General features: G+C 44.9%; 1 protein-coding gene across 11 annotated transcripts in view; it reads right to left on the bottom strand.

The window, feature by feature from the left end:
- The window catches only part of NFIA (nuclear factor I A), a 251,119-nt gene extending 224,798 nt beyond the window's left edge, over positions 1-26,321 (bottom strand). For all 11 annotated transcript variants that reach the window (XM_017805370.1, XM_017805371.1, XM_017805375.1 and 8 more), the window contains exons 1-2: positions 25,962-26,321; positions 19,969-20,500 (exon numbers count right to left, since the gene is read on the bottom strand). In XM_017805370.1, the coding sequence (XP_017660859.1) occupies positions 19,969-20,500; positions 25,962-25,988 (559 nt within the window). In that variant the 5' untranslated portion in view covers positions 25,989-26,321. The remainder of the gene's footprint in view (positions 1-19,968; positions 20,501-25,961) is intronic.
- Positions 26,322-26,789: the final 468 nt, after the last annotated feature.

Below are 26,789 nucleotides of genomic sequence, written 5' to 3'. Positions count from 1 at the left end.
TTATGTTCCAATGCTCAAAGACAACCCACAGTATTCATGAAATATCAGCAAAAAATTTATGGCAGGTATATGCATAATTTAAATCATTTAATGCCATGCAATTTATGCCAAATAACAAAGAAAAATATCGCATGATGCCACTTCTGATTAATGTGATCACACTTTACATTTCTTTGGAGCTTCTCCTAATGAAGGGCAAGCAGAAATTTCCCCTCGCTAACAACTTTCCAGCTCCAGCTTTACTTTCTAGTGCTTTCCCTTGTAGCGCACATCATTCATTTTGCTGAGCAACTACATTCACTTCTATTAGGCAGCTATTAATTACTGGGCCCTAATGGCAAGGTGACAGTGCATTGCATCGCCACCAAGAAGTGCAGATCAGAAAGTTCATGAAGAACCAGGTTTTGAATAAAAATGAGGTTTTGTACCCTTATCTTCTCCTCCTTGAGTGAATTGTGTATGAGATGAAGGATGCCCATGCCCAAATGGCCAGAGCAGAGCTGAGAGGGAGGGCTTGTCCCTGGCCATTCAGGATGGCTGAAGGAATTGCTCTCTGTGGTGCCTGACCTGCACAGCTGGATGAGTATTGCTGTTGACAGGCATCCCAGGGAGAAGGGGAATAAGAAACAAAGAGGCAGAGAAACCCGAAGGTCCTCTGGAAAGGAGGGAAGGAAGCAGACTATCCCCTTCTCATTGCATTTGGAAACAGATGTTCTCAATATCCCCAGCTCCGAAGGGTAGGAAGTGGTGAGCACAACTTGAGGAGCGTGGGTACTCTTGGCAAACAGTGCCAGTTTGTTTTTTTTTAACTTTCTGGAGCACTGAAATGAATAGTGGTTTTAGTGGCATTCGAATCTGTCCATGGCATCTTCCTATCTGCTTTTGAGATCTGCTTCCTCCCAGTGCCCTGGAGGAACAGCACAGCTGAGGGAGGAGAGCACTGGTTTCACAACGCCTGAAACTCAAGAAAACCCGCACATCAAATTGAGACCTTCCACGTTTCCAGAGCAGATGCTACAGGCACCAACAGACTCGTGCACTACTATTCATCCCCTGAAAGCATTTCCCTCTTTAAAGGCATGTGGAGTCTGGTCTGCCATTGTCGTGCTGGGATTTATGTACGTCGCTCCCATTAGCGCTAATGGTAGTTAGATACATACAGCCATTCCTCTCACATTTTAGGAGGAGAACAGAGCCTTATGGGTGAAAAGTTTCCTATTAAGGATTCTTAATACAATGGAAACATTCTGTCTTTTTTAATTGTAATTTACTTCTAAGTGTAACCGCTCTGGGTTGGGAAAACCAGGATTCAGTCCAATTCAATTATGCAATTCTTGCCACCTGGTAAGCCTTGTTATTTTATAAAGAGTACTGTAGTAGAACTGGCAGATTCATTCATGTTCAGAGTGTGAGCACCGTACACTGTGTAATCACCAGCTCATAAAGAAGAGTGCTGTGCAAAAGTCAACCACTCAATTATAACCCAATCTTTAAAAAGAATATGCAAAACCACAAGGCAAGATTCCTCTTTGGTTCAGCTGGTTTACAATTACAAGTTCACTGGCATCTTTGCTTTGCAAAGTTTTCCAGTATGGGTTCAACCTCAAGTTAAACACGAACTCGACGCAGGACTCTGGTACGGTTCAATCGATCAGCACCTACTTGCAGACACCGGAGGATAATCTCCATCCAGAGGGCATTGGTGGGAGGGGATGCTAAATCACAGGCCTGCAGGAAGGGTTTTATTGGGCTAATGCACATTCACTCTGACTTAGCCAATGAAGCTGCAACAAGATAATATAGGAAAGGAAAATATGGCCCTAGCAACTGGAAACGCTTTCATTAGCACAGGCACCTGACAGCCGATCAAAACCCTGTGACTCCCTCTGTCCCTGCAGGCTAACGAGCTTCCCCACATCCCGTCCTGCTTAAACCCCTCAGCATCCCAGCAGTGACTGCCCATATCAATAGCGGAGGCACATAAAATGTATTTTTTTTACAGGAAACAGTTAATAGGTATAGAAAAGTAGCAACTGTCCAAGGGTAAAACTCCTCTTGTCTTCATCAGCTTCAGCCAAGCCCCGTCCACCCCCTCTGCCCGCAGCAGGCACTGACCAGGAGTCAGATGTTCAACAGAGATGGATCAGAGTGCAGGACCAGGACTCACCCACGAGCACTGGAAGCTCCTCTAAACCAACGCCCCAAACCCATAATTGGAAGATTAGTTAGAAAACTTTATTTTGCAGTTCTCTTTCACTGCACTTCTGCATTCCAAGCTCAGGACCAAAGTTTGCAGAAGCCTTGGAAAGTTTGGAAACACTTGAATAACCCAGGTGCACTGGCCAGCTCTGTCACAGGGGAACAGAGAGTCTCTCGGCCCATCGTCACTACTGTCACCACTGTCACTTGGCCTCTTCACACCATTCCACAAGCCCTCCTTCCCAGGCTGAAAGCTTTCAGCACATCCTGGCTGAGTTCTTCTCCCCAGTCCCCATCCCAGACAGAGCAGACTCAGCCAAGGTTGGCTTATGTATGCAGAAGAGAGGGATGAGGGGGACAGAGCTGGGGTTTACTAATTCTAGAAATACTCCAGGGACTCCTCACCTGACAGCTCTGCACCTCTGACAGCAACAGTGGGATGTTTTGAAATCTCACACCTTGTAAATAGGAGAAGCACAGCCCGATCATAAAAATGTAAAGTATTAATTAATAGTATAACTTCAGTTTGTATTCCAGCTCCGACATAATGAACCTGCCAATTTTGATTGCAAAGTGAAAACTCATCTCTTTATTTTGGACAAATAGGGTTAAGCTTCTTAAGCAATTCTTTGTTGTTTTGACTTCAACAATTTATGCAAATGAGATGTTAATTAGGGTAATTGTAACTTAAATTATGCTTGTGTAAACCTCTCCATTGGTAGGAAAGTGTGGGAATCCAGACAACTGGTATTTAAAGCAGCTGTACTAACTCACTTCTGAAAGCAAAGCATACCAAGATCACTTTCATGTCTTTACAATTTGTTTTTATGAGGTGATAACATTTTTACAAATACCATCATTTTTGCTTTTTTATATTGTAAGTGACAGTCTGACATTTTACAACTGGCTTATTGAAAACAAGAATTGAGCACTCTCGCTGTAACGGACATTAACTGCTCAATAGAGATTCACATGCTAATGAGGTGAGAGGGGCTCCAGAAAGTTTTGATAAATGCGACACACACTCTAACTAGCAGTGAATGTGAGTTGACAAAGAACATCTACACCAGGGTTCAATAAAATGTAACCCTTTAAATTAATCATACTGGCAGTATTTAATAGAATGCACAACAATCTCTTTTCTGATGGCTATAAAGCAGAAGAAATGCAAAGTCTCGACAAATGAAAGTTCCCACATTTCCCTCTTCACACTGCTACTTCCATTCGAACTCCAACAATTGGTAAAAAAAGGTAGTTACTGTAAATAACAAAGTAGGAGGTTTAATTGTTTCCTTCTTTTAAAGCAGGATGCTTTTCTTCACATTTATTTGTCTGGATTCTATTGAGCAAATACCCCGACCCGAAAGATTGATCATAAAAAGCATCACCGGTTGCGCTCGGAAGGAAGTTTAAGGATACCGTCGGAAGGAAGTTTAAGGATACTGTACAGCAAAGAGAGGCTTAAATGACCAGCTTTCTGCTGGGCCTTTTTTCAGCCCAACTTGGCGATTTTTTTCCTTTCACTAAATATAGCTTGAAGGAAAATACGCCACAGCAGTTAATCAGAAGCAGAAAGAGAAGTTCAGAGCCTTCATTCACACTGAACTCCCCGGACTTTGCTGAGATTTGCTCCAGTGAGAGGCAAAGCTGGAACTTTAGCGCCAGCATCACAGCAAGGGAGGTGGAAAATTTTTCATCCTGGTTGTCTTACAAGTTTATTTTTTTATTTTCCTCTCCTGTCAGTCCCAACCCGACCACACCAACCATTACACATAAGCTTGCGAGATCTCAGGAAATAGAATTATTGGAAGGCCAATCGCCTCCACACATTACACTAAGGCGTTATTTCTTCCTAAAGTGACAATCCTTAATACCCTTTTTGGGTTTAGCCCGTTTTAATCTTGGCAGGAAGTGTAAATCTGTGCGCTCAGCAGCATTGCAGCCTTGCTGGCTGTCAAAATTTTGCCTCCGCCAATGCTTGAGAGGTATTCTTGTCATTTCACTGGGGTAGGAGACTTCTCCGTCTGACATACAAGATCTCCCCAAGTAGTACAATATGCCAAAACGCCGGCACATGTACCCTGCTCACTGTGTTTCGTTTTGGTAACTCAGACTTGCTCTCTCAGCAGCTGCTGGAGGACTGGATGCAATACGAGGAGCCCGTCACAGGCAGAGAAAAGGAAAATATCCACGAATGAACCCAGAAAAAAATCCTCCACCCATCTCCCCATCGCCTTCGGACTTCATGAGTTCGCTCCAGTACATGTTGAAGTGTTCAGCAGTGAGTGCTCGGCCCGCGATCCTGTCTATCCAAACACGTGGCCGTGCTCCCCAAGAGGTGTTGGGGGCTGCTCGGCTTCTCTCCGTGCAGAAACGGTGAGCCTGGAAAAACTAGCGAGCAGAGGAAGCCGTGCTGCAGCTCCGGAATGGCCATTTAGCCAAATTGCATACCTGTGCTGTGTCAGCTATATGGTAGATTCATCTCATTCCATTGGTCTAATGGATGGCAATTGAATTTAATTAGCAAAACTACTTTGACTTAGTCTCATACTGTGCTGAATGTAATGAAATCTTTCTCCGCGCTCTCTCTCCTCTTTTTTTTTTTTCCCCTCAAATAAAGAATGTCCTTAACTGCATTCCACTGTTAGAATATTAAAAGCTATATATGTTACTCCTAAGGACAGAGTACAGCCATCCGCTTTCACAGGCTTTAGATTTAGTTATTGTATTACATAACATAAAATAATTAAAAAGATACTTCGATAGTTACACACAGTATAAATTCAATTACCGCGATGTCTCCATTAAAAGCACTTTTATAGTATAAGTAAAATGCAAATCCTCTTTAGAGATCGATACCAGAAACATAATTCTATGCTTCATCCTGAGAAGGAAGTTAGCCTTAATAAATCATCCTCTTAGATTAAAAAAAGAAAAAAGTTTCAAAGGTACTTATTTGAAGGCAATTCTCTAAAGCAGACATGGAGCTCCTATTTCTCCTGGGCTCATTTTTTAGCAGTGAGGTTCACAGGCTGCACCTCCTGCTTTCATACAGACCCTGCCAAGGAGAAAGATGTCGAGAAGAAAAGCCCCAGACACGTGCGCTGGCGCCGCGGCTCTGCCGGGATTTATTGAAACGCCCCAGATCCGGCCGCGAGAAGTTTGCAGCAACTTGTCCCCCCCGAAATAAAGTGCAAAGAAATTCCTCCGGATGGGTTTGGAGGGAATGTTCCTACCAAGCCTAACTTTTGCCTGGCTGGGCACAGTGAGACAAGTTCCTATGATTGATTATCGTGGTATCTCTGGATGTCTGACTTTGAACCATAACCTTTTTTGCGCACAATGACAGTTGGGACCTACCATTTGCCATCTGTAGAGATGGTGGGGGAGAAAAGGACTTCGCTTACATTAATCAACCAATTAGGAACAGACTTAAACAAAACACTAAAGCATAATAAAAACCTGACTGCTTAATAGCTTTGTACTCTTAATATTTGCCTTCCTGTAGTCTGCTGATGGGAGAAGCATCACCCTGCCCAGCCCCTGCCGGGGACAGGACTCTTTCTCTGGGACTGGGCACTACCCGATCTCAAATAAAGCTGAGATGCTCTGTTCTGGGCAAGACCAAGACCCCCAAAATTTAAAAAAAAAAAAAAAAGAAAAAGAAAAAAAAGAAAAGTTTGGAAACACAAGTTGTAAATCACAGCCATACGACGTGGCAGGGCTTTCTCATCAACTGCGATCATAAGAGAATTATTTTTCTGAGTGCAAAATTAGTAACTAATCAAAGACACAAATCACTGCTTCAGGAAGAATTAACCTTTTCTTTCAAAGCTCGGGGAAGTATCCAGGGACCTCAGATATTTTTTTCTGCCCCCTCCTCTCATGGTTGGCAGAACATCCTGAAGGGGAGACCGAAATAGCAGCTGAATAACTGGGGCTGGACTCTGCACCCCAGCTGCTCCGATAAGGCTCTGGACAGAGGAGATCCATGCACCCAGTCCTAGCAGCTCACAGCCTAATTTTGCTCTCAGGGGTGGTAGGTTAAACGACTTCTGTGCAAACTAGCAGTGAAATCTGGCTTTCCATCAGTGAGTTAAGCTGTGCAATGCACACTTCGAACTTTGTGCAACGCACACTTCGAACTGCAGAAGAGGAAGAGGAGAACCTCCACATTCCTAAAACATATCCTCGTTTCGTCTCCAGCTGACAAGGTTGCGAGGCCAGGATCAAAGTTTGACTAGTATCACCAAGTGGCACCACAGCAGCATCTCAAAGAGCTGCTTGTTTCTGCTGCCTCTGGGTACCCACCAGTGCAGCTCTTAGAAAACCTCTTGGATTGCCTGCTTAGTGAAGCCATAGGAAAGCACACACTCACGCTGATAAAAAATAATACATTATTAGAGCAAATTATCTTTAAATCCATACATGCCCAGATATTTCTAAATCATCCCTCCACTGTGACCTGCAAATGCAACAGACTGTTTTCTTGGTAAGAGTTGAAGCATATTTACTTCAAGGTGTACAAAAAACCCCTCTAATGACTCAAGATCCAATCAGCCAAGAAAACGTACAGTGTCACTACAATAAACATGTTTTTGTGATATTTAATAATTGAAATTTGGAACAAAGTTTTAGAGACTGGCCAAGATGGTCTCTCCATCCTCGTGCTTTATGTCTCTTTGTCTATTGTTCTTTTTAATACATTGCATCTGTAAAAAAATTGCAACCTACTTTATACAATTACTGCACTGAAGTCCCAAGCAATCTATCAAGTTGTCATACATTTTCTTCACATTAAACCTTTTTAAAATCTTCCTTTTTTTCTACATTCCAAGAAAATGCAGAAGAAAATTTACTTGGCCCAAAACAAGGTACAGTGAAACATGTCGTTCATCAAGTCTGGTAACAAGAAGAGTTTGTGATATTGTGTCAGGAGAAGAAATAATCCCCAAAGTGGTGTGTTAAAAGTTTTGGAAGGTTTGTAAATCAACAAAATTCAGAGCATCGATAAACCTGCACCAACAGGGTTTTGGAAAAATTCCCTCTGAACAGGTTCTTCTTATGAACTCCCTTTTTTGCAGCACTTGAAGCCACATCTGAGACATGGATCTGAGGTTGCCAGTGGTCTGTGTCCCCTGAGGGAGGGACAATGACATGGCCAGGGCTCATGGGGTGGCCGGACACGGGGCTGGTTCATGGAAAAGCACGGCATTACCAAAGGCTATTTATTATTAAGGAAAATGCTTTCATCTGTCGATGGCACCCAGAAACAATAAGCAGGAACACGAAGCAACGGGTGGGTGAGAGGGAAGGCAAAGGGAAACCGGGAATTATTTCAGCTGGAAACTGTATGAAATACCAGGAGGAAGGGGATTATTTTGCACATTAGGTTAAAAACTTTATGTGCTGGAGTTTGCAGTATTTGAGTGACCATCTCTAGAGCAGTGTGCAGAAATATGAAGATATTGTCTTAATTTCCATCATCTCTCGATAATTGAGGTCCCTGATAAGGGTTGTGATAAAGCTTTGCTGAGGATTAGAAGATAAGGATCCCTCTCCTATGAACTGCAGGGAAAAATGTTATCTCCATCTTTCTCCATCCCTCTTCCCTTCATTGCCTCCTCCAAAAGAGGAGTCCCTGCATCCCCCGGGAGCCCCAGCAACTCCCAGATTCCACGGCTAGGCATCCATCACTGGGTGCCACCACCTTCAGGACTGTAAGATGATATAAAATAAAGGCAAAATGTCGAGTGCTTTGTCTCCCATGGTTTCAAAATGTCAAAACCTCGGTTCCTGAACCCGGCTCACACCGCCAGTCCCACTTCTTGCAAAACAAAGAAAGCAGTTTAGGTTCCAGGAAATCCTATGTGTTACCATAACTAGTTCAAGCCCAACTGCATTTGTGGTTTCGTTGGGTCTTTAGGATGATCCCGTGCCTATTCTCAATGTAGGAAAAACCCGTGTGCTTAATTATCTTCTTTAATAATTCCATGGTATGTGATTTATTAAACAAGCTCCTTATTTGTAAACAAAATCAGAGGCACAAATGTGCGGCGACAGTCGCACTTCCTGGCGAAATAAGAGGCAGACAAAGAGCTCTAATGATGCACCAAAAATGCTCACCAAAAGTGTACTCTTTAAAAAGATCACCAATTTAATGCTTTTTGTATTTCATTTATCAGCCATGTAGTCATCATTCCCCTCCCTACCACCATCTGTACACACTTTCCCAATAGACCATCACAGCTGTCCCGTTTCTCACACAAACAGTACCTTTTATATGCTTCCCAACTGTTTTTAATAACTGTTCTGTGCACAGCACTGTACTTCCTTTGTTTTCTTTTTTTTTCTCCCTTTTTTTTAAAATATGAAAAAGAGATATAAGCCAAGCAAACAGGTCATAGCTGCAATCGGTGTAGGAAGGCAATTAAAATGTTAAAAGCCTCCACGGCCACTGACCCGTCCTCACGCCAGTAGCCCCAGCACGAGCCGGAAAGTTCCCTGGAGAAGTTGCTAAGGTAGGCGAAGCTTGTTCAAAAAAATGATGTACATGAGAAAGACTGTCTGAGAAAGCCTTCAGCTTTTTTAATGAGGAAATATTATTAATATTAAATACCGCTTCTGCAACCAGAGAAAGTTTTTTGAGGCTTCCAAGGTCCATTTATCAGCTCCAAGGTATCGCTACCCTGTATTTTGGAACTGTGTGGACAGAAACATCCCATTTTCTTTTCAAACTCTGACTCATTTCACTCCTTCCAAATGCCCTGTGTGTCCTTACTTTGCATTGCGGACACTCATGCCTTCCCTTTGCCCACCCCTGTGCCGATGGCGGCACTGCCGGAACTGTGAGCCGGGATGGACCGGCACAAAATCAAGATGAAGACATCATGCAGCCAAGGATAACTCAGCCCCAGGCCCTGGGCAAACAAAGTTGCTTCCAGAAGGCAAAAGCGGGGAGAAATCCAGCCAGGAACGGGGAGAAAAGCAACACTTTCTTAGCAATCCATCTCATGGAAACCTACCCTTTCAACAGGACATTCAGGAGTTAAAACTCTCTATATTTGTTTTTGTCGACGCAATGCCCACAGCATCCTTCACTCTGCACCGTACAGGACCAAGCAGGTAATCAAGCTCCAGGACAGGATGGGGACCCTACTTGTACCATCCTCATCCCATGGACACACAGCTTCACACCCTAGGGCTGCTCACTGTGAGACACACCTCACTCTTTTAGGGAAGAGTATAATACCATGCATGTAAAAAACAATCGGTCCACTCTCAGTTCCCATCACGATTTTTACCTCCAGTTTTTTACCAAAAAGGAAACAATGTCCATGTTTAAAGTGGGCATAGAGCACGTTATTTTGCCTATAAATCACACTCATGTGTCCACATTAGAAAGAACAACTTCAAGATGCACTTCCAAGATGAAAGCGTGCATTCCCAAACAACACCGAGCTCCATGGTTGGGTGTTCGTAACTGCATCTACCTGGGAAGAACCTAAATGAGAGCTATTGAAGGTGATGTCCTTCTCTAAGGAAAAAAGAAGGTCTTGACCACAAAAATCCCCCTCTTAACTGACTGTCAAGTGTTTTTCCCAGCTTTTCCAGCAATACCGAACTTCTGCTTGCAAGGGTTCAGCTGCTACTGAGGCTGATGCTCCCCCAACCAGACAAGCTTTTAAATAAAATTATGTGGGATTTACTTTTCAGCTAAGTGACAACTAATTTTTACTTTTTAACACAAAACCAAACATAAGCAGATTTGTTGGCTATTTTAATGAAGTCCTTGTGGCATCAGGGAAAGTCCTCATCATCACACAATAAAAGCATTGCAGTGGCTATCCTCCCTAAAAGCATCCCAACAATAGCTGTGCTTTAAAAAGCATCCCGATACAAAGAATTCATTCTTCTGATTTACTTGAAACTACTTTGCCTTATAAAAAAAAAAACCAAAAAAAACCCAAAAAACCAAACCAAACCAAACCAAAACAAAATAAAAAACCCCACAAAACCAAAACAAAAAACAAACAAAACAAACAACAAAAAAAAACAAATGAAAAAAAACCACAAAACAAAAGAAAACAAAACAAAAAAAACACAACCCCAAAAAATTTTAAAAGAAAACCCAACCACCCAACCTAAATTAAATTTAAATTTTACCCTAAGTTTCCAGTATCACTCAGGGATTTGGCCATTTTTTTTCCATATCAAATTAAAGCCTTATTAGGTAAAAAGATCAACAAATTTCAAGCCAATAACCCTAGGATGAAATCCAATTAACAATGTATTTCTGCTTTAAAATCTCCCCTAAGTGTTCATCTTGAAAATAAACATAGTAGCTATCTAACCTGCCTTTTGATACCTTTACAGAGGTGCATCCCTGCCCTGTTCTTTCAGTGCATTACGGGGTATTTTAAACACCAAAATGGTGATTTAACCAGGTGCCACGTTTATTACAAAGTTCATTATCTCTCCCTCACACACCAGACTAAATTGGCAAATGTGGAAAAACACAACATGAATGAGGCTGTCCCAACACTTCGCATTTAGTTCTTCATCTCTTGTTTCTCCAGAAGCCTTTGGCAGACGGTGCACAGAGCCTGCACTTGCCCCAGAAACTTTCCCCTTGCCAGGGGCTCTTGTTTAGGACTAATCTGAGGTGTATGGAGATGCCTCGCTATGAAATATTCCTCATGAGTTTGTTAATGCATTTTGTACCTAGAAATGATCCCACATGGGGGGGGTCCCAGAGCACTCCTCTCCCATCATGTGCTGCTATAGAATCATGGAATCATTTAGGTTGGAAAAGACCTTTAAGATCACTGAATCCAATCGTACTGAACATGGTATGACAGAAGCTGGGATGAGCAGGAAAGGATGGCGCAGAGCAGGTTTAGACTTTGTTTAGATATTGATGTTATGGGCATCTTATGGATGTGATAAATGAATGAAAACGAGGAGGAACAACATGGGTTACACCTCTGTGACTAGGGATCAGAGCCATGGTGGCAGGTCCAGAGGACGTGCTGTCATCTGCAGCTCTCACGGGTGATGCTGCGCTGGTTTAACGCCTGTGGATGGTGTGTTCCATTCCTGTAGGCACCTCTGTATCACCAGGGCTCAGGCAGCACAAACTCTCTGGTGCCAACATTCAGCTCCCCACAGTGTCAATGAGAGCCAGGGATGGACACAACCTTCCCGTGCACCAGGTAAGTGAGATGGGCAGGAGAAACCCACCAATCAGTCCCCCCAGGTAACACCAAGGCCTTCCCACTGCATCCCAAGAGTGTCCTACTGGAGGAGACCGTAGTGATACACCCTTCTGTGATGCTTTAAACCACCTTTTTACATCATCAAAAAATCCAGGGCACCAGTGAGTTTTCCCTCATCGACCAAACAACCACCAGGTACCACATTCACATGACCCTCTCCAGCACAGCGGGCTTACCTAGGGAAATAACCCTACTCTGGACACCCACCAACCCCATGATAATTTTGTGCTTCACTACAGATATATCTCACCCCAAAACATGAACATGCTGAAACATCCAATCATGTTCTGGCACGCATGCCAAAAAAAAAAGCCCATGGCAACAAAGACGACAGCTTGCCAATGGCAGCTGCTGCACGCACACACAAAATTAAACTATATTCTTCTGGAAAAGGATATTATTATGGCGTTTGTTTCCCCTCACCCTCACCCATTCCCTCCCAAAATAAAGGGGGAAATATCAACACATCTCAAACATTAGGAGAGATGGATTAAAAAAAAAGAGTGAGGGATGGGATGGAGAACGCAGGGTTTAACAGGAGATCCAACTGGAATTGGGGGCTGGATGCATGGAGCCACCCTGAAATACTGGCTCACCTACAGGAGTTGTATGGCACATGTAAGAAAATATATTTTGGGAGGTCTGAGGATGCTGAATTGCATCAAGTTTCATGAAGCCATCCCTCAGATACAACGCGAATCCGCAAATGCACACTTCTATGCACTAAAGAGCATCTGACGACACCCATCCTCACTTCCTTCCCCTGGTGTGGACCTGCTGGATGCCTCCCATGCTGCAATGCAATGCACGAGAGAGCCTTCTCCTCACTTGTGAAGATAAATGTCATATCAGACCTCTGACATCATGTATTCTCCAAGTAATTATTTTTGATATCATAAGAGTTGTACAGGGTGCACAATAAAATTAAAAAGTAGAAAGCAAGGTTAATAAGATTATCATGTTGGTATAATAGGTAATGCATTTTGCAGTATATCCTTAAATCTGCCCTCTCCGAGCATAATTAAATAACTGTGATTTATATTTTAAAGGAACGCAGACATGCTGTGTATCCTCCTACCCACATATGCTAATTGCTTTCAGCCCCTAAAAATCACACAGTTGTTTGCAGCTTTTTAATCCTCATGTGTAAATAACCCGACTCAGGTCCAAGTTATGAACAATGAAATCCAGGAAACTTTCAGAAGAGCATGTCATTAAACCCGTCTTGATTTTATCTCGCTGATCTAATGGCACTGATGTGCACCAAAGCCCGCGGGAAGGAGGAACAGCTCCCCAGAGCCCTTCATGCCGGCCCCAGAGCCAACGTGCCGGCTGGGCCACGACACCGGGAGAGCACTCGGACTGGCAAGGTGGATATTAAAGACCTGGAGAAGAGACCGAGACCCACTTAGGAGGAGCTGATGGATGTATAAGCTCAGGACACCCCTCCTGGGCCTCACTGTGGGTCTGGGTGTACTGCAGTGGCACAGGACCGTGGGTAACACAAGCCTACCCGCTTTGCTCTAGGCCAAACTCAACTGCGCCGCTCTCCATTTTGACTCACACATGAGAGTCTGGCACACAAAATGGAGGCCCTCGTGTATTTTACAGGCAGCGGCTCAAATTCAGCCCAAATCCACACTCTACAGGGCCACATCCTCCTCCTGTGTGCCGAGCCATGATGGTGCTACACATCAGGCTGAGCTCAGGTGCCACAGCCACCCCTGGGGTGGGGACATGGGATGATGGTAGCTAGAAACATTTAAAAAATACATATAAATAACACTGCTTTCTCTTTAAAATTAATTACACTGTGATGAGCGGATTGCCCAGGCACTGCCCTTGCAACTGGGGATAAAACACTGCAATGCCTTGCTAGGATAAAACTGCCCCACACGTCCGAGGCACCATGACCCATGTGCTGATCCCAGCCAGGGTTTTTGGTGGCTCCCATAATATCAGCAATAATTGACAACACTAGAGATGTGGTTGTACCACATGAATGGGAAAACCAAAATGATTAAAATGATTTTTAGTCCACCGACAACCCTTATCTACCAAAAGCCCTCACTGGCATAAGGAAACCTCCAGGTCAGCTGCTGTTAGGAGACTAAAATAATTTCCCCTGAATTTACAGCCTGTAATTTAATCATCAGCTCCAGCCCTTGTCTGTGCGGAAGGGAGCTGGGCAGAGCCAGATCCATGGCTCCCAATGAGGATGCCCCAAAGCCATTCCGCTGGGGACAGTCCCCAACACCCAGAGGGTCCCACTCTGGGACATGTGTTGCAAAGCACAGGCTTTTTGGGAGGGGTTGAGGGTTTTTGGAGCAGCAGGATGGGGTTTGTTTGCTGGTTGTAAAAACCTCGCCAGTGCCTGAGCCAGAAGCATCAGGGGGAGGAGGAGGAGGAGCTGTGAAGAAGCTCAAGGCACGGAAAGCGAGGGATGCCCTTTCCTTTACATCCGAATGGGGAGAAAATACATAATTGCAATAATAAATACTGGGTTTTATGAACAATTAGGATTCCACTGTCTCTTTGAAGGGTTTGAAAAGCTGACACGATGTTTTGGGTTCTCCAGATTCAGCTTTGAGGCCTCAACCAAGAGAAACATTCAGCCCCGCTGTGTACAGCAGTGACCACAACAAAGATTGTGGTTTCTCCCACACTCGCCTTAAATAGATCTAAATTAATGCTATTCATCATTGGGTGGAAAAGAAGGGAAATATAAAAGTGCAGTCACTTGTAGAAAAGCCAGCAGTGTTGGGCGACTTTCTTACCACTCACAGGCTTCTCCTGCTTCTGCACCTCGAATCAGGGAGGTATGGAAATAACACACCCTTATACCGGCCAAACCCATCACCTGGAAAACATCCTGAGCATACAAAATATGCCTTTATCCCGTGTTTATTTGTTGTTGCTGTTGTTGTTGTTGGAGAAAGGGAAAAGCTAAACCACATGACTGAACTCCTGCCAGGGGTTCATGATAGAGCAGACTGTCCCAAGTGCCGCACCAGTTAGTATCTGAATTATCACGGATACTCACCGGCTCAGTTACAACTGCACAGGGAGAGCAGTTGTCCCACCTAAATCCTTCTTCTGTCAGCTACCACCCTGCTTGTGGCTGCAGTAAGCAGCCGGTCCCACTCCCCAAAGAGGAGAGCATCCATACATGGAGATATCTCTCCGTGCCATGCGGGGCGTGTAGGTCGCTGTGTCTCGCTTGTCCGCGATAGGTGGGTGAATGAAATTTGGGATGTTGATCTGCTGTAACTGTCCTCTCCTTACCTCTCCCAACTGAGATACAGACCCAGGCTCCCACCACTGACTTTTTAGGGGTACTGTTTATAACGCTAAAGCAACACAAAATCTGCCTTCTCCTGTTACTCCTTGAGGGCAGAAATACTGCAAGATGTCTTAGTTTTACTTTTTTTTTTTCTTTAAAACTACAGATGTCTCACTGTGGCAAAAAATAATGGAGTAAAAAAACAACTCTGAGTCTCCAAATATTAAAATCTTCGCTGAACATTGATCTGCTCAGGTTGCCCCGGGCGTGCTCAAGGAGCCCTGTGCAGGGAACATGTGCGAGATACCTTCTGCAAAGCTGGCTGAATGGTCTTTTGGTAAGAGTAACTGCACTCTGTCTGTAGAACAAAACTTTAAGGACTATTTTGGATATACACTGGAACAGCCACAGGCTGGAAGTAGGTTTTCCAAAGCATTATAGATGGAGGGAATGTCACGGATGCTTTAAAACTCTTCAGATACGCGTAAAAATGACATGTACATTACGTATTATCTCCACAGAATAAACACCATCTGAAATGTGCCCCTTTTTAACTACCATTATGAGCTGTCTAAAGAGCATTTTGGTTGAAACTTGGGAGGAAAGGAGAGGCGAAAAAAAAAGCCCACTGATCTTACACCTGCTCTTTAGCAGTGGGAAGTAGGTTCTCAATCTGTTAACATGACCATCTGGCCAATCTGCATATCACGGCTATCTGGATTACCCATACGATGGAATGACAATAACATAGCCAAAACAAAAGTAAAACGTATCAAAAACTAACAGTAGCGCAAGCCCTTTTGATTTTAAATTAAATAATAAATGTGGTATCAGAGCAAAGCAAGAAAGTCAGCTAAATAATTAAAAATGAGCCTACACTACAGTATAATTAAGTAAACAATATGGTGTGTGTTTCTGTATGAGCCAGTAATAGTTTCCACCATGGAACACTCCACTTTTTCAGAGCAGCGATCGGGAGTTCAAGGCGCTGCGACAGCTCTTTCGGTGACGTACGGTATTGTCAGGACACCTCTGCCATCCCTGCGACACGCCGGGCCGGCTGCGGCTATTAACAGGATTAATGCAGCAACAATCAATACCAATTGTACTAAAAGATTACAGCGCAAAGCCTCAGATACCTTTTGGACCCCCCGTATCTCCACGGGTTCATGGGCTATCTGCAGGCGCTTTCTGCCTTAACCCATCTTTGCATTATTCCCCATCAATGCCTCTTTGTGGTGGTCCAAGTAGAAATATTTTAATTCTGCTGATGGGAACATAAAATGGGTCTGCCTAGAGTTCAAGGCCACGTGCTCTATACCACTGCCCACCAATTAGCCACAGAGCATATTTAGAGGTTAAATAAATTTTCAATCACAGAAATAAGGCTGAGTTCTTGCATCTTCGCTGGCTTCTAGTCTAAATATGAACGGAAAAATGAGCTCATGTAAATAAAGCCCTAGCCCCAGATTTTTCTTAAATTTGGGATTTTTGAATGTCCTTCTGAAAGATTAAAAGATTTTCTCTGCCACAAATACCTCGTGAGCTTAATTCTCGCCCGAAGCGCGTAACGATGGCCGGCCAAAAAAATAAACCAGGCATTGCAGCATCGCCTCCTGGCCCGCCATCCAGCTTTGGCTACTAGAGAAGGCTCTAAAAACTGTGACCTCTCACAAAATTTAACTACTTCTATTGTGAATCTATTCTCCAATCTGATCACATTAGCAGAAGGAACTCCAAAGCAGTAAAAAACTCCAGAAAGTTCTCGGTTGAGTGCCTACTAATGAACAAAGGTTAACTTTATCTAAAAGGTCAAATGCCTGGTGGCTAAGGTTGTGACCTTAACAACTTAAATTGTGACCTTGCCACGTGCCTAGTATATTGTAGATTCTGATACAGATCATCTGGTAAAGGACCGGTCATAAATTAGCTTTACTGTTCGACTCCCACAAAGAAAACGGTTTGCCACAATGGTTTCCAACTTGTCATTTGATACAAGCACAGAATAAGTGAAAACTAAAAAGCGAATCCAAGTTCAGGGTATGAAAATGCTGCCTGCTTTTAGTTAAGCAGATTAGAAACTGCAATGTGAGAGTAATACTCTAGATTTCAATACATTTTTTGGTCAACCTCTAATTCACAAAACACCGATCTTCCTTTTTTCTTTTTTAATAAATTTCTCTTTTTTTCCTTTTAATGAAAATGACATGTAGTTTGCCTATTTGCATATTTTTGTTTTCTCTTTCTAGCCAGTTCTTAAAGAGAATAATTGATTTCAGTAGCTTTGTAAGAAGCACTATTTAAATCTGTGCACATGTGTTCCCTTACAGATGATAGTGCCTACTGAAGAAAAAGCGTGGATTCAAAGCAATAATTATCCTACATGTTTAGAAGGAAAGGGACATCTTGCTGCCGAAGTCATCTTGAATAAGGGCATCTTGGAAAAGAATACTCCTCTCCCAAAAAAGAAGACGAAAAGTGGGGGGGGGGAGGGAAACAACAAGAAAAAGAGAAGCGAGCACTATGGGTGAAAAGGTCACAATGGTTTTGGCACGTATCTTCAAGCACGTTTCGGAGTCTGTGCCTCCTGCCAATACTGGCAACTTCTCAAAACTTTTAAGGAGGTAAAAACATTGTTTAGTGTTTACAAATCTTCTGTACTATAGCAGATGCTTGTCAAATCCGCTATATGTAAGTTGACCAGCCTACCTAATATTTGCACTGGTGACTTCCTCCTTATAAATATGCAGTCCATACATTTAGGGAGCGAGGTCTGATGGAGTTGGAGACAAAGGACCCTTAATATATTTTTTCTTTTGTAATTTTCCTGTTGCGCACCCGGCACAAGCTGCCATTACTGCGGGTCTGCGGGAACCAATGGCTGTCTACTTGGCCAATGTTCAGGTGTAACAAAGACTGCTGGGATACATCGGAGGGGGGAAAAAAATTAAAAAAGGGGGGGGGGAAAAGAGGTAGCCTGTACGCAAGGCTTTTGGTACACCTCTGTGAAGCGATATGGATGGCGACCGCGCTGTGCTACCTCCCAAAAATCATTTTGTCCTCCTCCCCGCTGAGGTTTAGCAGGAATACGCCAGCACACGCTACAGCATTAAGAGCACAATGCGATGCGTGCAATCAGCAAACAACGGCCAAAAACACGAAGTGGTGTGCTTCGCACAAGCGCATTACTGCTCACACAAATCCACAAATCTAACCCCAAAAAGCCAAGCCGAGGCCTCGTGCTAAGGTTCTGTGGCAAACGTAGTCCAAAGGACAATTAGCGCGATTGCTGCCTGTTGACGATGAAGGCAGAAATAAATAAGAGTTCGCTATCAAAGCTACTGTTTGCCACCAGCGTGCTGATAAGATGGGATATCCCTAATCACAATATTGAACTTTTATAATGTCTATTGCCCGACTGTTATAACAGGGAGAGGATCCTTTCAAGCTCCCTGAAATACCTCCACCCCTGGGTTTGGTTCTTTTCTCCCCATCCTACATTTTTACGACCCTACAGGCAGGCTAAGCCAAGACCGTTGGTTTCTATGAACAACTTGTGCGCTCCACGGCGGGCTGCTTGGGAAACACAATACAGACCAGTATTTACCAGCACCATGCTATATATAAATCTAAATAATAAAAACCTGTGTGTCGTGGAGTGTAAATAGCAGTTTTAGCTGTGGATATCAAAGCACTTTAAATGCATCATCCCACTTCGACATGCAGAGGAGGAAACTAAGGTAGACAAAAGGGGTGCGAGTCCATAGTCTCCTCAAGGTTGGTGATGGAACGGGAAGTGACCTGAAATGCCCCAGTCCCAACCTCCCTTCAGTTAGCCATTAATCCATAATCCTTCCTTCACTGTGGCCATAATAAATTGCAGAGTAAATAAATAATTTTCCCCAATATTTGTCTACTTCCCCTTTGTCATAAACGAGCAATAGGATTTACCACCTCACACTGAAGTGTAAAGCAAATGTTGCAGCTTATCTGAAGGAAATACCACGAGGACACTCGAAAGTTATTTCCGAACAGGGATCATATCTATAAAATCCCAGCGGTGACACTGCCTATCGGAACAACCACGGCAGGGACTCAGCACAGAAGAACTTTGGGGGAGCCAAAACTTTCCGCAAGACCCTCCGAAAGAAGTTGGCATGGGAAGTGCAAAGCTCCCAGGGCTGTAATTCACTCAGTTTCCTTACCGATAAATATTTATGTAGAAGTGGTTTCTACTAATATGATTCCTCTCCCCTCTGCTCCTCTTTTTTTCCAGCCTGTCCAGCCCCTCAACTCACAAGTCAGGATATGCAGGGTGGCCTAAGCATCCCGTACATGAAACTCAGGGCCTTGCACTTCACGCACACACATATTTCTGCACTATAATCACTCAGGAGAACTACAATATTATTTTATCCAGTCAACATACTACACATCCTTTGGGCACACCGCGTCGCGCCGCGGGCAGAGTGTACTTTGTGTTGGAGTCAGGGATCCCAAGATTTTCATCACACACAAAAACATCTCAGTCCTCCCCCCAGTAAGCACAATATTATCAAATCGGGAATTATTTTCAAGACCTCCTTAGCTTCTAGGTATATAAACTGTGATATTTCGGGGGGATTTAAGTGTCTTCTTTTCCCCCAGGATTATGCAGATATTTGTTTCATGCTTGCTGTAACCTGATGACTAGGTTTGCTATCAAGGGACTGTCTTCTCCTTTCCCTCCAAGCCCAGTCCTGTGGAATTTATGCTCCTCATCTCATCCCCATGGGGTGAGGATACCTGGTACTCCTGACTCACAGGCCTCAAGCATCTCTAGCCCTCTTGCACTACTTTATGCATAACATATACAAATATTATTTAAAAAAAATCAATTAAAATCTCTTTTCCCCCAAAATCAGTATAAAGGAAGCCGTGTCTGTGAGCCCTTCTAGGACAACATTTAGGATAACACCTGTGAAGGCTGCCCGAAATGCTGTTAACCATGGGAAAACAAGAGCCACTTTTATGTGGCTGCACCTTAAAAACCCATGGAAAAAAAAATAAAAGGGAGAGGGGAAGTTTTGGCACCCTCCTCACCACCCCGGGAGAGCGAAAACCACCAACCCCTGCTCCCTCCCCGGTCCATGCAGCCGTCACCGGGGCACAGCACCCGGTACAGAGATAACCGAAAAATTGGAGAAGGTGGTATAGAAAGGCACTTACCTGCTGCGTGCACAAAGTATGCCAAATATAAATCGAGTTCCTTAACAGAAACTCCTATATGGTGGGGCTGTACGCACAGCCCGGGGTTAGAGCACTGTGGGGACTTTACAAGGCGCTCGCCATCAGTACTTTCGAGCGGAATACCTTTAAATAAAATCACCATAACAAGGTCCAACCTCCAGACCTTATCTGCCTGGCGAAGGCAGTCAATTCTTCTCATCTTGCCCTTCTGGTCTGGATTGGAAAGAACGCAACACGGAGGCTTTTTTCCTGTGACTGTGAGAACAAAATCCTCCCGAAATTCAGGCCTGATATCTTTCCGGAGCTTTGCCAGAAGTCTGGATGCCCATTTTTGCTTTACCTCGGGTTTTTCACTTAGCAGTTCGTCCTTCACGGCTCTCTCTTCCTCTTTTGACATGCGTTTTTCATGTTTTTTGAAGTATTTTCTTTTTCGGGCTTGCAGGTTGAACCACGTGTACGCAAACGCTCGGACGTGAGGCAGAAGTGCTTCGATGAAGGGATGAAATTCATCCTGAAAAAAGTTACAGAGAAGGGTCGATGTCACCGAAACCATCAAGAAAGAGCCTCCAGAAATGGGGTTTTCGCGGGATGGTTAGAATTAGAAGGGTGCTTATAAAGGGCTTTAAGGGCTGTGGGACTCATAACCCTCAGACAGACCCCGAACCCTCCACTGCCGCATCCCCGCTTCCCCTTGTACCGACCCAAAACCTCCGCTCCCGCCCCCAAAAACAGCATCCAACTTCAACCAAGTGCCCAGATGGAGATGGAGCAACGTTGGGGCCCGCTTTTCCCAATCCCCAAATTTCTAAAAAAATAAAAAAGTTAGACTGAGTTAAAAGCTAAAAACACGGTTCTAAGTCCACTTGCGGAGCGCGTATCTCCCTTTGCTCTCTCCCTGACCCCGCTGCTTGCGGTGTAGCCAGCATTTGCCCGCCAATTTGGCAAATCCTAAACATTTGGATGCCAATCAATGTTTGTATGGGGAAGTCTAAAGTATAGTAAAACTTTCCCTAAGATATATTTGGAAATAGCAGCCGGCAGTATAGTAAAATGCCGCTATAGCTGTACATACAATTACAATGAACAGTGGTTTTCACTCTGGTTCCTGAAACGGTGAAGGGAGTAGAAAGTACCGCAGTCAATTTATCCTGCGGGTGCAACAATAACACTAAAATCCTAAAAAAAGCAAGTCTTGCAATTTTTTAATTTTTTTTTAAGTTTTGTGTATATTTTGTCAAAAAGAAAAAACCAAAAACTTGACATTTGGGCATATAAGGGAAAGTCAAACTCCGAGCCTTTCTATAAAATAAAATAAAAAAACAATAGGAAAAACTGAAAACTGTAGTAACAGAAAACTGTAGCACAATTTGCGCAAATATGTGAAGAATTATTAATTGTGTCAGATATTTTTAGATATTTAAAAAGAAATGCCCTACTTGGAAAGTTAGTTTGGCCATCCGGAGACACTGCTTGCTTTGTGTAACGAGGAGTTAAAGATCACCTCTGTCCCCTGGCACAAAAATAATCCCGATTAAAATTATGCTGACGATAAAAAAAAGCGAGAAAGACCCCTTGATTTTGTTTAAAAAAAAATTATATATATATATATATTCTCAGAAAGTACTACATAAATCAGCCTAAGAGATCAAAACATATTATAATATATTGGGGCCACGCTTCTTGTTTTTTCTTGGAACAAATGAATGACCGAACTCCAGGCTGCACATAAAAACGTATCCAGCCTGTGGGGCCTGATCCAGCACTGTGGGCTGGGGACATCCCTGCTTCCAGTTCCTCCTTTTCTCAGGATTGGGCCCTCCAGGAGTGAAAAATAAAGTAATTTGTGCAAAGTTTTCCCCAGCATGGGAAAAGCCACCCGCTGCCTACTCCTGCAAGAAAACATTCGGGATTTTTCAGATTAACCAACTTTTTTTTTTTTTTTAATTATCCCATGGAGTACGTTTCCTACCCGAATCATCGCAGGTTGCTTAAATATTGTTATAAAAAGAGACATTTTACTTCCTTTCAACACTTTATTTTAATTTGCATTTTCTTTTCAGAAATTATGAAAAATTGAGAAATCAATAGTAAAAATATCTACCAGCAAAATCCTGTCATAATTCAAGACCTTCTGCTGACTTCCCAAAAGCTTTCATTGCACTTATTCTAAGTGGCCCCAGAATTATAAATACTTAAATCTATAGGTAATACCATTGCATTTATTTTTATTTTAAACACATATTGTTAAAATCTTCCCAAACAGCACAATATATTTCATTAGAGCAAAGCGGCAGTAATCAAAGTACTATGAAGGATTATTAAAATAAAAGCAGGTAAAATAAAATAAATCACCCCAATGATTGGCACATTCCTCTTTTTTTTTTTTTTCTCCCTCCTCTATGGGAAAAGATGATAGTTTCAAATTTCAATAAAGTTAAAAAAAAAAAAAAGATTGCTGCGAGTTTGCAGTCGGCAGATTCAAAAAGTGAGAGGAGGCACAATCCCAGCACATGGAGCTGCTCTCACCCACCAGAAACAGCTCTCACGGTGGGGGGGGGCAGAGGGGGGAAGAGAAGAAAAATATAAAAACTACAGGTCCCTACAAGCTATTAAAAATAATAAACCCTCCCTCTTGATCCCTCCTGTCCTTCTCTTTCCCCACTCAGGGAGAGTCAAGGAAAAAAGGCCTTTTGTCAAGTGGAAGTTTATCTGCAAAGGTACACAGAGCAGAGAGGCTCGACAGCCCCAGAGCGAGCCAGGGTAGCGCTTCCAGCCTTCCCACTTTCCAAACACGTCTTGGTACATCCTGAAATATTTTAACTTTTCTGCTTTAAGCAGCGCTTTGTCCTGCTTGATCTCATGTGCTCGAGACTTTTTTGGCTCAACACTGGATACTGTCCAAGAGAGAGTTGCTTTAACCTGCGCTAAAGCTGATTTCTCTACGATGTGAACCTGAAAGGGGAGGTAAAAACAACATCCAAAAAAAATTTAAAAAAAAACACAAAACCACTTTAGAAGGAGGGGGGGAAAAAAAGATGATGTTTTTTGGTGCAAAGTCAGGGGCTGTGGCTGAAGTAAACGAGAAGCACCGCTGCTCGTGCGCGAGGTGTGCACGTCCCTATTAGATTCTAATGTGTCTTTTCAAAATGGTGTATGAAGAGAAAAGGTTAATGACTCATAAACAGACCAACTTTCGAACTGTCTTGGTAAACACGTTGCTCCGGAAAATTGCACCGCTTCAATCTCAGCGGTGAGGTATTAGCAAAGTTCAAGTGGAAATAAAAGCAGCCAGGACTGATCAAACAGAATTGGGCTGGAAGCGGGGACGGAGGAGGGGGGAGCAGTTTCTGCACAATATAGTTATTTATTTCAGCATTATTACAGCCCCCCAAAACACCCAAAAAGTTTTGAAAATGTGTCAGTGCAAGTATGCTAACAGATACACAACTTGTCTGCAGCCTCACTGCAAAATAGCAGGATTTTAAGGAACTGGTGGAAAAGGCAATAATCTTTCCCTTTCCCCAAGTTAGCTTGAAGGGAAACTTTGAAAGTATGTGATAAAGCTGTTTACTTTCCCCCCTTGGTGTTGGATGGGTCACCTAAAAATAAAAGACACCAGAAAGCTGGGAAAGCGATAATAAAAAGTTGGTTTTTTCTTTATTGCACTACTGTCCAAAGTTTGAGGATACAGCTCTTCCAAGAGCTGTCTGTTTCTAAGCAGCACCTAAAATTTGGGCCACACAATTTGGTACTGTTATCCCAAAATTCTCTTCTGCTCTTCAAAAAGATGTTAAAAAAAAAAAAAGAACTATGATAAAAGAGCCCCCAACCCAGCCCAAAGGTGCCCGCAATAATGTAATCCTGCAAAGGAGGCTTTGAAACAATGTATTTCTGCAGATCTTTTGAAATTAAGCCAGCTACAGCGACCCTTGCTAATATTTTTACAATCCATTTACTTGTAAATCTATGAGGAGATGTGCATATGTTCCCCAACTATTTCCTAGCTCCTCAGCAGATACGTAAATGGAACAATGTTTGGATTTTTCCTGACAGATGATACAAAATGCTCGTGCCATTTCGGTTCCAGGGCTTGGATAAATATGCTCAGAACCACGATTTCTGTTTGTTTTCCTTGTCTAACCCGCTTTCAAGAGCTTCCCTTTAAATTTGAACCAAAACTTGCCAAAAAAAAAAATTCTGTTCCAAAACTTGTATCAATAAAAGCTCCCAAAATGATAAAATAGGAAATTGCTTGAATTGCTTGCAATGGTTCAGGGCTCACCCCCTTTTCTATGGAAAAATGACAGAACCACCTAATTGATCCTTCAGAGGGAAGAGTTTGTCAGGAGGCCTCTAATCCTTATATTACTTTTCCAAACGTGCAGCAAGAATGCGAGATTTTCCTAACGGAGTCAAAGCACATGCTGGGCTTTTTGCCCTTTTTTTTTCTTTTTATAACTTAAAAAAAAAAAAAAAAAAAAAAAAAAGAGGGGGGACACATAACATGACTGGGCCACGAGCAACCAGCCCATGGATTTATTTTCTCTCCTTAATGTGCAACTGGGCCTACTGAGCCCAAGGAGCCCCACGTGGAGATGCCAAGCGAGTTGGTGCTGCGGGCCCTGCACGGAGTGTCCGGGGGTCCCTCCTGCAGCTGCAGAGCTGACAAAAACCAGGTATTTTTCAGAGTTGAATTAGAAGCACAAACTTTGTCCAGGCAGAGCCCAGAGTTGCATCCCAACCTCTGCAAACTCCTTTTGCTCTTGTTTTCCTCCTGCCTTTGAGCAAGTGTACGGTTTGGAGTTTCGTGTCCCCGCTGGCCTGGCATTTCCTCACCAGCACCCCAAAATTTGGAGGAGGCTGGGGAAGGAGAGGGGACCATGACGGGAGAAGGGGATGAAACTTTTGCAGCTCTTCGGGCTGCCTGGGAAGCTGCCGCCCCTCTCTCTGCAATTCCTTGCCTTTTTCTCGGCGGAAAGAGCCCGGAGAGGCTTTCTCACCGGGAGAAAAAAAATATTCCAATTAAATTAATAAGAATAATGTAGTCAAAATCTCCTGCAGGAGGAAATAATCTGGGGTTTGAGTCCGCCACAAAGCATTTCCTCGTTAAACCATTATATCCTGCTAATTGAAGGGGTGTAATTCAGCGTCCTGCAGCAGCGCGCGGGGAAAAAGGGGGGGCCGGGGGATCCGCGGCCGCGCAACTGGGGGGCACCGCGGAACGACACCCCTCCCATCACATTCCCCGCGTAGCCCCGTCCCGCCGAGAGCGGGGGGCGCAAAAGTTGCGCCGAGTCCCGCGGGGGCCCGATCCGCGGGCGGGAGGGTGGCGAGGGGGGGGACACGGGACACACGCGGGACAAGTTTGCGGGTGTCCGTGCGGGGACACGCTCACGGGTCCCCGGCCGCGGCGGCCTCCGGGGGTGCGGAGGGCGCTGAGCGCGGGGGCGGCTGCACCGCGCCGCACCGCGGGAGCGAGCCCAGGTGCGGGGGACGGTCCCTCTGTCCGCGCCCGGGGCGGCGGGGGGGTGGCGCGGAGCCGGCGGGGCCGCTCCCGCGGAGCCCCGGGCGCGGTGCCGGGGGTGCGGGCCGCGCCGTGCCCGGGGCGGGGAGCGGCGCAGCGGCTCCAGCGCTGCCCCGGGGCCGCGGTGCGAGGCTGTGCGGGGCGCTCCGGCGCGGGCGGCAGCATCGGCGGCATCGATCGCGGATGACCAAGCACGGCGGGGCCGTGCGGGGTTGTCCCGCAGCACCGCGCCCGCGCGGCCCCCCCCGTTAATTAAAGCATTAATAAGTAGGCGCCATTAGCCATGTGCCGACACAAATGGCCGTGCGGGAAGGGGGTGGAGGGGGGGGGGATGCGAGCGAAAGGCAACAAAGTTAGTTTCGGCGAGCGGCGGTGGTGCCCCTTCCCCGGCGCGCACGGCCGCGCACCCCCGCAGCGCCGGCCCCACCGCGCCCCGGCGGCCGCTTACCTGGGTGAGACAGAGCGGAGAATACATGACTGCTGCGGGGGGCTGCGGTTTGGAGGTGTGCGTGTGCGGGGAGAGAGGGAGAGAGAGAGGGGGAGAGAGAGAGAGGGAGAGGGAGAGAGAGGAGGGGAAAAAAGAGAGAGAGAGAGGAGAGGAGGGGGAGCCCCGAGCCTGCTTCTTGCTTTCACATTTCCAACTCTGCCAAACTGCAGCCAGCGCGGAGCCGCTCCATGAGCTGAACTTTAACCCCGCCTCGACTTTCCCGCACTACGCGCTCGGCATGCCTGCCCCGCGCGCCGTTAAAGGCATAGCGCTCCGCTGCGCGCCCCTCCGCCGCCCCCGCTCCGCGCCCCTGCGCTCCGCTCCGCGCCCCTCCGCTCTGCGCCGCGCACCGCCCGCCCCGCGCCCCGCGCCGCCCGCCCGCGGGGGCGGGGAGGGGCGGGGAGGGGGCTGCGGCGCCGCCGCCTCCCTCCGCCCCGCCGCCCCGCAGCGCGGCCAGCCGCGGAGCACAGAGCCCAACTCAAAGTTTTCTTCGGTTTTTTTGGTGGTGGAGGGGGGGAGGTTTTGTGTATTTTTTTTTAATCATAATTATTATTTATTTATTTTGCTCTTCCCGTGGGGGGCTGCGGCTCCGTTCGGCCCTTGACCATGGAGGGATGGGGTGGAGGAGTTGGAGGGGGGGGTGCCGGAGGGAGCGGCGTTGCCTTCCACAACTTTCCCCATCCCCTTTGGCACTTGTCATTTTAAATCAAGCGCTTTTAAATCGAGGGTGCCTTATTCCACTTAATAATAATAATTTTCTTTAAAAAAATAGCAACACAAATTCAGCTG

This window comes from Lepidothrix coronata, unplaced genomic scaffold, assembly GCF_001604755.1.
Source record: "Lepidothrix coronata isolate B3197 unplaced genomic scaffold, Lepidothrix_coronata-1.0 Scaffold12, whole genome shotgun sequence".
NCBI classification, from domain to species: domain Eukaryota; kingdom Metazoa; phylum Chordata; class Aves; order Passeriformes; family Pipridae; genus Lepidothrix; species Lepidothrix coronata.
This window is presented reverse-complemented; position numbering and strand designations above follow the sequence as displayed.